The sequence below is a fragment of the Coregonus lavaretus genome (genome assembly GCF_964263955.1).
Source record: "Coregonus lavaretus genome assembly, contig: HAP1_SCAFFOLD_413, whole genome shotgun sequence".
NCBI classification, from domain to species: Eukaryota; Metazoa; Chordata; class Actinopteri; order Salmoniformes; family Salmonidae; genus Coregonus; species Coregonus lavaretus.
In genome coordinates, this window is record NW_028164202.1 from 109,544 (window position 1) to 124,706 (window position 15,163).

Below are 15,163 nucleotides of genomic sequence, written 5' to 3' on the forward strand. Positions count from 1 at the left end.
CTTTTTGAATTTAGCGTCATTTCGGTTTTTGGAAAGAATCAGTATCCTGCCAATACTCACAACGATTACAATAATATAAATTGTGGGTCTATGAAACTGTAGGCCCGTCTAATTGAGAGTTTACGGTAGTAGACGCGCTCTATCAGCTGATCTGTCGTTTCAGAGTTACACGAGCTACCGTGCAGTTACTTCTTGGTTTTAAGTTAACTCTTTTTTGTAGAATTGTAATCATGTCTGCGATCATCAGGAAGATAATCAACACCACTAAAGCGCCAGCAGCTATCGGGCCGTACAGGTTGATCTGCATGTGTTGAACTATTGTATCAAATCAAATCAAATTGGTCGCATACCCATATTTAGCAGATGTTATTGGGGGTGTAGCGAAGTGCTTGTGTTCCTAGCTCCAACAGTGCAGTAATATCTAACAATACACACGATCTAAAAAGTAAAATAATGGAATTTAGAAATATTAGGACGAGCAATGTCTGGGTCCGGAGTATGTATGTGTGTGTGTATATTATGTGATGGGATGTATGGACAGCATATGGATAGAATATGTAGGATATCTGAAGAATAGTATATTATTGTTTGTGTTCTCTGTTTGCATTTATTCAGCAAGCAACTGTTTTGAACATTGTCTGTTCGTGTGTCTGCACAGGGTACAATGAATCACACATGCTGTGTTGGCATTTATTTTCTGTCTATGAAGGGACATTTGCGCGGTCTTAACGTAGGGGGTGTCACCCTTTTACCCAATAATCGTGGGAGGTGGAGCTCTGGCGCTACTGTAAACTGCAGAGAGAGCTTTTGGTTTTATTTCAGGTTAAAGTGCATTTTGACTGAAGGCCTGTGACTGGCAGAGTTGGCACAGAGAGTATGTGTTGGAATGGAGCAGTCTGTGGACTGGCACTGTCGTTGCGCATTCTACGCTCCCTTAAAAGCCTATTGTATTACACACTATTGTATTACATGACATTCAGAAAGAAGTAGTCCCCAGTATGGTTGCTCAATTTAACCAGTAGGTGGCAGTAAAGTATCAATTTAGATTTCTGGAAAGTCAAACTACAGTGTTAATTGTGTTCTGGATGGAAAAGACTGAGGAAATGTATATTTTTTTACTTCATTTAGATAGTAGTAGTGTTTTAGTATGTCTATAATATATTGAATGTGACAGAGATAACATTTCACCTGCCCCTATGTCGTTACATATCTTATCAGCTGTCCTGTCCTGTGTTCATATTTATTGTGCTCTTTCCCAGCCAGGCGGTGGTGGTGGACAGGACCATGTACGTGTCAGGCCAGCTGGGGATGGACCCTATCTCTGGTCAGCTGGCGGAGGGAGGGGTGCAGGCTCAGACCAAACAGGTGAAGCTTAGAACCCCTCCTCTCTCTCTCTGTTACAACCACAAGACATAGAACAGGGATGTTACAACCACAAGACATGGAACAGGGATGTTACAACCACAAGACATGGAACAGGGATGCTCATGTAGCAGACGGGGTTCTGTGAACCTCACTCCTCAGACTGAAGTGTCTCTGACCTGCGCTGCTGAATAGCTAACTTTTCAGTGGTGCGACTGGGTAAGACGCTTTCAGGAGGTCGGTCATGTGTATTTGCGAGGCAGATGTCCTGGGTTCGAGCCTCGGTATTTGCCGAATCGGGAGGAAGCGGTACTCGCTAAGCAAGCAGGGCGACATCCTTTACACTCATTCGATATCAAAGTTAATTGAAAATGAACTTCCTACAGTTTGAATCAGGAATAGGATGCTACTGTGCCCTAAACAATCTCATCTCTATGTCCATCCCGTACAGGCTCTGGTGAACATGGGGGAGATCCTGAAGGAAGCAGGGTGTGGATATGACAATGGTAAGAAGGTTATGTTATAGAATGTTATTTTATGGAAAGTTGTATTAGATGTTTGTAAACTGTATCTAGCAAAACTGATTTTTTTTATTTTCCCACAGTGGTAAAAACCACGGTTCTTCTGGCTGACATGAATGACTTCGTCAGTGTAAATGATGTCTATAAAACATGTAAGTTGAATTTCTCTGAATATTCATGTTGTTGGGATCCTTCTTGTTGAATCCTCTGAATATTCATGTCGTTGGGATCCTCCTTGTTGAATCCTCTGAATATTCATGTTGTTGGGATCCTTATTGAATCCTCTGAATATTCTTGTTGTTGTGATCCTTCTTGTTGAATCCGCTGAATATTCATGTTGTTGGGATCCTTGTTTAATCCTCTGAATATTCTTGTTGTTGTGATCCTTCTTGTTTAATCCTCTGAATATTCATGTTGTTGGGATCCTCCTTGTTTAATCCTCTGAATATTCATGTTGTTGGGATCCTCCTTGTTTAATCCTCTGAATATTCATGTTGTTGGGATCCTCCTTGTTTAATGCTCTGAATATTCATGTTGTTGGGATCCTCCTTGTTTAATCCTCTGAATATTCATGTTGTTGGGATCCTCCTTGTTTAATCCTCTGAATATTCATGTTGTTGGGATCCTCCTTGTTTAATCCTCTGAATATTCATGTTGTTGGGATCCTCCTTGTTTAATGCTTTGAATATTCATGTTGTTGGGATCCTCCTTGTTTAATGCTCTGAATATTCATGTTGTTGGGATCCTCCGTTTGTTATGCTGATATTTATTAGACATATTCTGTTGGTTATATCTGGCACTTCACATAGTGTCCATAAGGTGTCACTGTTGCCCAAGAGACTGAGTATCGTATGTAAGGAAGGCGGAGGATCATTTTTGTGTATGTGGCACTTCACTCGAGTATGTTTGAGCACTGCCATGACAGTGACTGGAGTTACCTTCATACAGATTCAGTTAGCACACGATCTAAAACTCACTAACCTGATTGACATACCGTGTCTGGCTACGTGAGACTAGCCCCCTACAACTTAGACTGCACGTAAGCTAGGTTGCGAGAAAGGCCTTTTATTAGTATGGTTCAAGCTGAATCCTATGGGATACTGTCAGCTCCATTTCCAGAGCACATACCTTGTTTGTCTGCCATTTTAATGGCAGTGAGAGCTAGGAGGTGTGACAACTCTGCTTTAGACCCACCTCCCACCTCTGATAGGCCCCCTACACCAGTAGACCCTCCTCCCACCTCTGATAGGCCCCCTACACCAGTAGACCCTCCTCCCACCTCTGATAGGCCCCCTACACCAGTAGACCCTCCTCCCACCTCTGATAGGCCCCCTACACCAGTAGACCCACCTCCCACCTCTGATAGGCCCCCTACACCAGTATACCCTCCTCCCACCTCTGATAGGCCCCCTACACCAGTATACCCTCCTCCCACCTCTGATAGGCCCCCTACACCAGGTAGAGAGGTCTAACTCTCCTATACTCTCCTATCATTACAGGACAGAGAGGAGAGTCTGTAGAGAGGTCTAACTCTCCTATACTCTCCTATCATTACAGGACAGAGAGGAGAGTCTGTAGAGAGGTCTAACTCTCCTATCATTACAGTACAGAGAGGAGTGTCTGTAGAGAGGTCTAACTCTCCTATCATTACAGGACAGAGAGGAGAGTCTGTAGAGAGGTCTAACTCTCCTATCATTACAGGACAGAGAGGAGAGTCTGTAGAGAGGTCTAACTCTCCTATCATTACAGGACAGAGAGGAGTGTCTGTAGAGAGGTCTAACTCTCCTATCATTACAGGACAGAGAGGAGTGTCTGTAGAGAGGTCTAACTCTCCTATACTCTCCTATCATTACAGGACAGAGAGGAGTGTCTGTAGAGAGGTCTAACTCTCCTATACTCTCCTATCATTACAGTACAGAGAGGAGAGTCTGTAGAGAGGTCTAACTCTCCTATCATTACAGTACAGAGAGGAGAGTCTGTAGAGAGGCCTAACTCTCCTATCATTACAGTACAGAGAGGAGTGTCTGTAGAGAGGTCTAACTCTCCTATCATTACAGTACAGAGAGGAGAGTCTGTAGAGAGGTCTAACTCTCCTATACTCTCCTATCATTACAGGACAGAGAGGAGTGTCTGTAGAGAGGTCTAACTCTCCTATCATGACAGGACAGAGAGGAGTGTCTGTAGAGAGGTCTAACTCTCCTATCATTACAGTACAGAGAGGAGTGTCTGTAGAGAGATCTAACTCTCCTATACTCTCCTATCATTACAGGACAGAGAGGAGTGTCTGTAGAGAGGTCTAACTCTCCTATCATTACAGGACAGAGAGGAGAGTCTGTAGAGAGGTCTAACTCTCCTATCATTACAGGACAGAGAGGAGTGTCTGTAGAGAGGTCTAACTCTCCTATACTCTCCTATCATTACAGGACAGAGAGGAGTGTCTGTAGAGAGGTCTAACTCTCCTATACTCTCCTATCATTACAGGACAGAGAGGAGTGTCTGTAGAGAGGTCTAACTCTCCTATCATTACAGTACAGAGAGGAGAGTCTGTAGAGAGGTCTAACTCTCCTATCATTACAGGACAGAGAGGAGTGTCTGTAGAGAGGTCTAACTCTCCTATCATTACAGGACAGAGAGGAGTGTCTGTAGAGAGGTCTAACTCTCCTATACTCTCCTATCATTACAGGACAGAGAGGAGTGTCTGTAGAGAGGTCTAACTCTCCTATCATTACAGGACAGAGAGGAGAGTCTGTAGAGAGGTCTAACTCTCCTATCATTACAGGACAGAGAGGAGAGTCTGTAGAGAGGTCTAACTCTCCTATCATTACAGGACAGAGAGGAGTGTCTGTAGAGAGGTCTAACTCTCCTATCATTACAGGACAGAGAGGAGTGTCTGTAGAGAGGTCTAACTCTCCTATACTCTCCTATCATTACAGTACAGAGAGGAGTGTCTGTAGAGAGGTCTAACTCTCCTATCATTACAGGACAGAGAGGAGAGTCTGTAGAGAGGTCTAACTCTCCTATCATTACAGGACAGAGAGGAGAGTCTGTAGAGAGGTCTAACTCTCCTATCATTACAGGACAGAGAGGAGTGTCTGTAGAGAGGTCTAACTCTCCTATCATTACAGGACAGAGAGGAGTGTCTGTAGAGAGGTCTAACTCTCCTATACTCTCCTATCATTACAGGACAGAGAGGAGTGTCTGTAGAGAGGTCTAACTCTCCTATCATTACAGGACAGAGAGGAGTGTCTGTAGAGAGGTCTAACTCTCCTATACTCTCCTATCATTACAGGACAGAGAGGAGTGTCTGTAGAGAGGTCTAACTCTCCTATCATTACAGTACAGAGAGGAGAGTCTGTAGAGAGGTCTAACTCTCCTATACTCTCCTATCATTACAGTACAGAGAGGAGAGTCTGTAGAGAGGTCTAACTCTCCTATCATTACAGGACAGAGAGGAGTGTCTGTAGAGAGGTCTAACTCTCCTATCATTACAGGACAGAGAGGAGTGTCTGTAGAGAGGTCTAACTCTCCTATCATTACAGGACAGAGAGGAGTGTCTGTAGAGAGGTCTAACTCTCCTATCATGTGTGTTTTTCTGTGTTTACTGTAGCCATATTGTATGTACGGCACGTAGATGATGTTTAAATTAGTCTGTCTATATTCTGTCTGTATATATTGTCTATTGCTGTCAGCACCACTTCACCAAGTCATTCCAGGGACAGGGCCTTCAGAAAGTATTCACACCCCTTGACTTTTTCAACATTTCGTTGTTTTACAGCCTACATTTTAAGATGGATTACATGTTGATATTTTTGTTTTACACTGGCCTACACACAATACCCCATAATGTGAAAGTGGAATTATGTTTTTATAAATTTTTACAAATTAATTTAAAATGAAAAGCTAATAAGTATTCAACCCCTTTGGTTATGGCAAGACTAAATAAGTTCAGTAGTAAGAATTTGCTTAACAAGTCACATAAGTTGCATGGACTCACTCTGTGTTCCAATAATAGTGTTTAACATGATTTTTTTTATGACTACCGGATCTCTGTCCCCCCACACATACAATTATCTTTAATGTCCCTCAGTCGAGCAGTGAATTTCAAACACAGATTCAACCACAAAGACCAGGGAGGTTTTCCAATGCCTCACAAAGGAGGGCACCTATTGGTAGATGGGTAAAAAAAAAAAAAAGAAGCAGATTATTAAGTATTAATTACACTTTGGATGGTGTATCAATACACCCAGTCACTACAAAGATACAGGCGTCCTTCCTCACTCAGAGGAAGAGGAAGGAAACCGCTCAGGGATTTCACCATGAGACCAATGTGAATGAGTCATGGGTGAACAGGGAGTACAGGAGGGGACTGAGCACGCACCCCTGAGGGGCCCCCGTGTTGAGGATCAGCGTGGCAGATGTGTTGTTACCTACCCTTACCACCTGGGGGCGGCCCGTCAGGAAGTCCAGGATCCAGTTGCAGAGGGAGGTGTTTAGTCCCAGGGTCCTTAGCTTAGTGATGAGCTTTGAGGGCACTATGGTGTTGAACGCTGAGCTGTAGTCAATGAATAACATTCTCACTTAGGTGTTCCTCTTGTCCAGGTGGGAAAGGGCAGTGTGGAGTGCAATATAGATTGCATCATCTGTGGATCTGTTGGGGTGGTATGCAAATTGGAGTGGGTCTAGGGTTTCTGGGATAATGTTGTTGATGTGAGCCATGACCAGCCTTTCAAAGCACTTCATGGCTACAGACATGAGTGCTATGGGTCGGTAGTCGAAAATGTAAGTGAAAACACTTGCCAGTTGGTCAGCGCATGCTCGGAGTACACGTCCTGGTAATCCGTCTGGCCTTGTGAATGTTGACCTGCTTAAAAGTCTTACTCACATCGGCTATGGAGAGCGTGATCACATAGTCATCCGGAACAGCTGATGCTCTCATGCATGCTTCAGTATTGTTTGCCTCGAAGCGAGCATAGAAGTGATTTAGCTCGTCTGGTAGGCTTGTGTCACTGGGCAGCTCGCGGCTGTGCTTCCCTTTGTAGTCTGTAATAGTTTTCAAGCCCTGCCACATCCGACGAGCGTCAGAGCCGGTGTAGTACGATTCAATCTTAGTCCTGTATTGACTCTTTGCCTGTTTGATGGTTCGTCGGAGGTCATAGCGGGATTTCTTATAAGCGTCCGGGTTAGAGTCCCGCTCCTTGAAAGCGGCAGCTCTACCCTTTAGCTCAGTGCGGATGTTTCCTGTAATCCATGGCTTCTGGTTGGGGTATGTACGTACGGTCACTGTTGGAACGACATCATCGATGCACTTATTGATGAAGCCAGTGACTGATGTGGTGTACTCCTCAATGCTATCTGAAGAATCCCGGAACATATTCCAGTCTGTGCTAGCAAAACAGTCCTGTAGCTTAGCATCTGCATCATCTGACCACTTTTTTATTAACCGAGTCACTGGTGCTTCCTGCTTTAGTTTTTGCTTATAAGCAGGAATCAGGAGGATAGAATTATGGTCAGATTTGCCAAATGGAGGGCGAGCTTTGTACGCGTGTCTGTGTGTGGAGTAAAGGTGGTCTAGAGTTTTTTTTCCTCTGGTTGCACATTTAACAGGCTGGTAGAAATTAGGTAGAACAGATTTAAGTTTCCCTGCATTAAAGTCCCCGGCCACTAGGAGCACTGCCTCTGGATGAGCGTTTTCCTGTTTACTTATGGCTTTATACAGCTCATTGAGTGCAATCTTAGTGCCAGCATCGGTTTGTGGTGGTAAATAGACAGCTACGAAAAATATAGATGAAAACTCTCTTGATAAATAGTGTGGTCTACAGCTTATCATAAGATACTCTACCTCAGGCGAGCAAAACCTTGAGACTTCCTTAGTATTTGATTTTGTGCACCAGCTGTTGTTTTACAAATATACACAGACCGCCACCCCTTGTCTTACCGGAGTCAGCCGCTCTATCCTGCCGATGTAGCGTATAGCCCGCTAGCTGTATGTTATCCATGTCGTCGTTCAGCCACGACTCGGTGAAACATAAGATATTACAGTTTTTAATGTCCCGTTGGTAGGATAACCGTAATCTTAGGTCGTCCAATTCATTTTCAAATGATTGAACATTGGCTAATAGGATTGATGGGAGCGGCAGTTTACTCGCTCGCCATCGGATCCTTACAAGGCACCCCGACCTACGTCCACGAAATCTCTGTCTCTTTCTCATGCGAATGACGAGGATTTGGGCCTTGTCGGGTGTCTGTAGGATATCCTTCGCGTCTGACTTGTTGAAGAAAAATTATTAGTCCAATACGAGGTGAGTAATCGCTGTCCTGATATCCAGAAGCTCTTTTTGGTTATAAGAGACGATGGCAGAAACATTATGTACAAAATAAATTACAAATAACGCAGAAAAACACACATAATAGTACAATTGGTTAGAGGGCTGTAAAACGGCAGCCATCTTCTCCGGCGCCATTTCAAAGCATGCAGTTGGCATGCTGACTGCAGGAATGTCCACCAGAGCTGTTGCCAGAGAATTTAATGTTAATTTCTCTACCATAAGCCACCTCCAATATCGCTTCAGAGAATTTACTCCACAATACTAACCTAATTGACAGAGTGAAAAGAAGGAAGCCTGTACAGAACACAAATATTTCAAAACATGCATCCTGTTTGCAACAAGGCACTAATGTAAAACTGCACAAAATGTGGCAAAGCAATTAACACTGTATTCAGGACAAAAAGTTATGTTTGGGGCAAATCCAATAGAACACATTACTGAGTACCACGCTCCATATTTTCAAGCACAGTGGTGGCTGCATCATGTTATTATGGGTATGCTTGTAATCGTTAAGGACTGGGGAGTTTTTTTTGGATAAAAAAGAAACAGAATGGAGCTAAACACAGGCAAAATCCAAGAGGAAAACCTGGTTCAGTCTGCTTTCCACCAGACACTGGGAGATGAATTCACCTTTCAACAGGACAATAACCTAAAACTCAAGGCCAAATCTACACTGGAGTTGCTTACCAAGGAGACAGTGAATGTTCCTGATTGGCTGAGTTACTGTTTTGACTATGGTAATCTATGGCAAGACCTGAAAAAGGCTGTCTAGCAATGATCAACAACCAATTTGACAGAATATGAAGAATTTTGAAAAGAATAATGGGCAAATGTTGCACAATCCAGGTGTGTAAAGCTCTTAGAGACTTACTCAGAAAGACTCACAGCTGTAATCGCTGCCGAAGGGGATTCTAACATGTATTGACTCGGGGTTGAATACTTATCTAATCAAGATATACGTTTGCAACGTCAGGGTTGTGGGTTTGATTCCCACGGGGGGCCAGTATGAAAAATAATGTATGCACTCACTAACTGTAAGTCGCTCTGGATAAGAGCATCTGCTAAATGACTGAAATGTAAAAAAAAAAATGTAAATATATTGTTAGTGTTTAATGTTTCATAAAGTTTTTTACAAATGTTAGAATTTTTCTTCCACTTTGACATTAACAGTATTTTGTGTATGAAATACATTCTAATCCTACTTTGTAACACAACAAAATGTTGGAAAAGTCCAGGGGTGTAAGTACTTTCTGAAGGCACTGTACATGTAAATGTACTTGGTTAATAAAGGTCATTCTGATTGTGATTCTAGCACACTAAGCACCCCATAGCATCACGATGCCCCTCACATTTCACACAAACCTCTCTTCAGATCATTATGCTGGATGTCCCGGGAAAACTGTGAATGCTGATTTTCATATCCAGGTGTTAAGTCTTGTGCCAGATCTACAGCATGTAACCATGCTTTTGTTCCTCTCCTTTTTTAGTTTTCAGCAGTAACTTCCCAGCTAGGGCCGCCTACCAGGTCGCTGCACTGCCCAGGGTGAGGATCTGACGGTTTCTATGACGATACAGAACGTAACCATGTGATGTTACTGACAACAAAGCTGAGAAGTACCTGAACACTATATTTGTCTCTCTCTCTCTCTCAGGGTGGGCTTGTAGAGATTGAAGCTGTAGCTGTGCTGGGCCCTCTGACTGACGGGTGATGATGTTGCCTACACGTCAGCGACAGAACAGGAAGTAGGGGGAAAATCAACAAATCCCATGACCCCATAAAAATGATGTGCCATCACAATACCAGCGTACAGGGAATCATTTCCATAGGTTAATTTCCTGTTTATTTTATCGTTTAAAAATACATTCAAAGTAATTAATAGGATTTATGTAGCGCTTTTCCAAATGATTAAAGCACTGAGTGGGTGAGTTCATTGTAAAATAAATATGATTGTGACATTTGCAGAAGACTAACTGTTGCAGTTTCTACAGTATCATTCTTAATGGCCCTTGAGGTGTGACCTACGTGATAAGGTAATGGTCGAGGTCCTTCCCGACTAAATGTTCCTGCCTAAAAATGGTTGCACACCACGTCATCAACTGTGCAGTCGGGCATCAGATGACTATATCATATGTGGTTAGCTGACATATTAAATACCTATCCAGACTGCTATATCATATGCTGTGGTTAGCTGACATATTAAATACCTATCCAGACTGCTATATCATATGCTGTGGTTAGCTGACATATTAAATACCTATCCAGACTGCTATATCATATGCTGTGGTTAGCTGACATATTAAATACCTATCCAGACTGCTATATCATATGCTGTGGTTAGCTGACATATTAAATACCTATCCAGACTGCTATATCATATGATGTGGTTAGCTGACATATTAAATACCTATCCAGACTGCTATATCATATGATGTGGTTAGCTGACATATTAAATACCTATCCAGACTGCTATAACATATGATGTGGTTAGCTGACATATTAAATACCTATCCAGACTGCTATATCATATGCTGTGGTTAGCTGACATATTAAATACCTATCCAGACTGCTATATCATATGCTGTGGTTAGCTGACATATTAAATACCTATCCAGACTGCTATATCATATGCTGTGGTTAGCTGACATATTACATTTACATTTACATTTTAGTCATTTAGCAGACGCTCTTATCCAGAGCGACTTACAGTTAGTGAATACATATATATATATTTTTTTTATACTGGCCCCCCGTGGGAATCGAACCCACAACCCTGGCGTTGCAAACGCCATGCTCTACCAACTGAGCTACATCCCCTGCCGGCCATTCCCTCCCCTACCCTGGACGACGCTGGGCCAATTGTGCGCCGCCCATGAGTCTCCCGGTCGCGGCCGGCTGCGACAGAGCCTGGATTCGAACCAGGATCTCTAGTGGCACATGCCAGATCTTACCATGCCTGGATAGGTATTTAATATGTCAGCTAACCACATCATATGAGACTTAGACCACTGCGCCACTCAGGAGTAAATATTAAAAACCTATCCAGAGTGCTATAACATATGATGTGGTTAGCTGACATATTAAAAACCTATCCAGACTGCTATATCATATGATGTGGTTAGCTGACATATTAAATACCTATCCAGACTGCTATAACATATGATGTGGTTAGCTGACATATTAAATTCCTATCCAGACTGCTATATCATATGATGTGGTTAGCTGACATATTAAATTCCTATCCAGACTGCTATATCATATGATGTGGTTAGCTGACATATTAAATACCTATCCAGACTGCTATATCATATGATGTGGTTAGCTGACATATTAAATACCTATCCAGACTGCTATATCATATGATGTGGTTAGCTGACATAGTAAATTCCTATCCAGGCATGGTAAGATCTGGCATGTGTCTGCAGCGTAGTCGGGCAGGAATCCAACCTGTGTGTGCTGCTTGCCATGGCATTATAGCATGCCACCCCTCTCTCTCCCCCCAGCTCCAAACCCTTCCCCTCTCTCTCCCCCCAGCCCCAAACCCTTCCCCTCTCTCTCCCCCCAGCCCCAAACCCTTCCCCTCTCTCTCTCCCCAGCTCCAAACCCTTCCCCTCTCTCTCCCCCCAGCTCCAAACCCTTCCCCTCTCTCTCCCCCCAGCCCCAAACCCTTCCCCTCTCTCTCCCCCCAGCCCCAAACCCTTCCCCTCTCTCCCCCCCAGCCCCAAACCCTTCCCCTCTCTCTCCCCCCAGCTCCAAACCCTTCCCCTCTCCCCCCCCAGCCCCAAACCCTTCCCCTCTCTCCCCCCCAGCCCCAAACCCTTCCCCTCTCTCTCCCCAGCTCCAAACCCTTCCCCTCTCTCCCCCCAGCCCCAAACCCTTCCCCTCTCTCCCCCCAGCCCCAAACCCTTCCCCTCTCTCTCCCCCCAGCCCCAAACCCTTCCCCTCTCTCTCCCCCCAGCTCCAAACCCTTCCCCTCTCTCTCCCCCCAGCTCCAAACCCTTCCCCTCTCTCTCCCCCCAGCTCCAAACCCTTCCCCTCTCTCTCTCCCCAGCTCCAAACCCTTCCCCTCTCTCTCCCCAGCTCCAAACCAAACCCTTCCTCTCTCTCCCCATCAAACCCAGTCCAGGTATTAGTAAACAAAGCTTTATTTCAACTGTACAGACAGTTAGTGCAGAATACACAACGCTCTTATCAGAATGAATATATTACAGAAGAACAGCGACCACTGTTTCAGGGTCTGCTATGGAAAAGAAAAACGATTTAATCCTATTGTCCATCACACACAGTCACACACACCTACTAAAATCACAGTCTCTCTACAATGGCATGCAGAGCCATTGTTAAGTTCAGGGGGAGGTTTACAGATGGAACCCGTGGGAAATGCCTGCTAGCTATTAAGATACTCCAAAGTCGTTGTTCAGGATGGACCATATTCCTGTGGCTGTTAATCTAATACCAGGACCATTCCATCTAATACCAGGACCATTCCATCTAATACCAGGACCATTCCAGAATCTTTATTCTTTGCATTCTACCCGGATGTGGTTGTAGAAGGTAGAGGAGCTGGAGTGTGTCTGTGCGCTGGGCTCAGGAGTGTGTCTGTGCGCTGGGCTCAGGAGTGTGTCTGTGCGCTGGGCTCAGGAGTGTGTCTGTGCGCTGGGCTCAGGAGTGTGTCTGTGCGCTGGGCTCAGGAGTGTGTCTGTGCGCTGGGCTCAGGAGTGTGTCTGTGCGCTGGGCTCAGGAGTGTGTCTGTGCGCTGGGCTCAGGAGTGTGTCTGTGCGCTGGCTCAGGAGTGTGTCTGTGCGCTGGGCTCAGGAGTGTGTCTGTGTGCTGGCTCAGGAGTGTGTCTATGTGCTGGCTCAGGAGTGTGTCTGTGCGCTGGCTCAGGAGTGTGTCTGTGCGCTGGGCTCAGGAGTGTGTCTATGTGCTGGCTCAGGAGTGTGTCTGTGCGCTGGCTCAGGAGTGTGTCTATGCGCTGGGCTCAGGAGTGTGTCTATGCGCTGGGCTCAGGAGTGTGTCTGTGCGCTGGCTCAGGAGTGTGTCTGTGCGCTGGCTCAGGAGTGTGTCTGTGCGCTGGCTCAGGAGTGTGTCTGTGCGCTGGCTCAGGAGTGTGTCTATGCGCTGGGCTCAGGAGTGTGTCTATGCGCTGGGCTCAGGAGTGTGTCTGTGCGCTGGCTCAGGAGTGTGTCTGTGCGCTGGCTCAGGAGTGTGTCTATGTGCTGGCTCAGGAGTGTGTCTGTGCGCTGGCTCAGGAGTGTGTCTGTGCGCTGGGCTCAGGAGTGTGTCTATGTGCTGGCTCAGGAGTGTGTCTGTGCGCTGGCTCAGGAGTGTGTCTATGCGCTGGGCTCAGGAGTGTGTCTATGCGCTGGCTCAGGAGTGTGTCTGTGCGCTGGCTCAGGAGTGTGTCTATGCGCTGGGCTCAGGAGTGTGTCTATGCGCTGGGCTCAGGAGTGTGTCTGTGCGCTGGCTCAGGAGTGTGTCTGTGCGCTGGCTCAGGAGTGTGTCTATGTGCTGGCTCAGGAGTGTGTCTGTGCGCTGGCTCAGGAGTGTGTCTGTGCGCTGGGCTCAGGAGTGTGTCTATGCGCTGGGCTCAGGAGTGTGTCTGTGCGCTGGCTCAGGAGTGTGTCTGTGCGCTGGCTCAGGAGTGTGTCTGTGCGCTGGCTCAGGAGTGTGTCTATGTGCTGGGCTCAGGAGTGTGTCTGTGTGCTGGCTCAGGAGTGTGTCTGTGCGCTGGCTCAGGAGTGTGTCTGTGCTGGCTCAGGAGTGTGTCTGTGTATGAAGGTAACAGAATATTCCCAAGTGAAGAGAGAAGAGGTAAAGTGGAAACCTACAAGTGACAGCTCTTGTAACACCATGTTATGATAAACAACAAAGGTAGAAATCTAAGTTTAAAATAACACTGAATCCTTGAATCCCAAACTTTTCAGTGGTTCAACGTATCCCCTTGTCATCTACAACACTACATTTGGTACATCATGTCCTCCTGCATAGATCAGGAGGCCTCCTCAAACAGACAGACTCATCATGATTCTTTATATAGTAACATTTGATTTGATTTGATTTGAGTACTAATAGACAAAACATTAAGAACACCTGCTCTTTCCATGACAGACTGACCAGGTGAATCCAGGTGAAAGCTATGATCCTTGTTTGTGTGCCATTCAGAGGGTGAATGGGGCAAAATATTGAAGTGCCTTTGAACGGGGTACGGTAGTAGGTGCCAGGCGCACCGGTTTGTGTCAAGAACTGCAACGCTGCTGGGTTTTTCACACTCCAACAGTTTCCCGTGTGTATCAAGAATGGTCCACCACCCAAAGGACATCCAGCCAACTTGACACAACTGTGGGAAGCATTGGAGTCAACATGGGCCAGCATCCCTGTGGAACGCATTCGACACCTTGTAGAGTCCATGCTTCGACGAGTTGAGGCTGTTCTGAGGGCAAAAGGGGGTGCAACTCAATATTAGGAAGGTGTTCTTAATGTTTTGTACACTCAGTGTACAGTCTCTTCTCAACATTACACTGTACACTTCAGGTCTACTGTTAGTCTGTATCTCTTCTCAACATTTACACTGTAGGTATACTGTTAAGCGCTTAGTATTTCATATGTACCTGTTAAATAACCTTATTGAAGTAATCATTGATTCATTATTAGTTCCACATTAGCAGGGTTCAGTCTAGTCCAGAAGAGCCGTTGTTATATTGTTTGTCTCGTGTTCCTCTTTCAGAGCAGCTAGTAAAAGTCCAGTAGTATTTATTATGGAACATTCTCCCACCGAGAAGCTGTTCAACACAATGTTGACTCCACATTGACCATGTTAAAGTGACAATGTGGTCTGAACCTGAAGTTCACAGTTGTTGCTAAAGTAGTGCATCATTTGGCTTCACCACAGCTGTCTGTCAGAGAGAGTCAGAGAGTTCAGTTGGAAGCCCAGGTGGCTCCAGGTAATTGGGAGT

The 15,163-nt window shown here is 45.2% G+C and overlaps 1 protein-coding gene across 1 annotated transcript; it reads left to right on the forward strand.

The window, feature by feature from the left end:
• Positions 1-143: 143 nt before the first annotated feature.
• On the forward strand, positions 144-10,168 carry LOC311117326 (2-iminobutanoate/2-iminopropanoate deaminase-like). The gene is made up of 6 exons (XM_084192288.1): positions 144-295; positions 1,260-1,365; positions 1,814-1,868; positions 1,967-2,035; positions 9,697-9,752; positions 9,862-10,168. The coding sequence occupies exons 1-6, from the start codon at positions 231-233 to the stop codon at positions 9,916-9,918; spliced, it is 408 nt and encodes a 135-aa protein (XP_084048414.1). The 5' UTR covers positions 144-230; the 3' UTR covers positions 9,919-10,168.
• Positions 10,169-15,163: the final 4,995 nt, after the last annotated feature.

Excerpts from the sequence above, each read along its gene's own strand:
- LOC311117326 (XM_084192288.1), top strand. The coding sequence starts at position 231 with ATGTCTGCGATCATCAGGAAGATAATCAACACCACTAAAGCGCCAGCA. Across the intron at positions 296-1,259 it reads GCAGCTATCGGGCCGTACAG|CCAGGCGGTGGTGGTGGACA; the intron begins GTTGATCTGCAT and ends GCTCTTTCCCAG. Across the intron at positions 1,869-1,966 it reads AGGGTGTGGATATGACAATG|TGGTAAAAACCACGGTTCTT; the intron begins GTAAGAAGGTTA and ends ATTTTCCCACAG.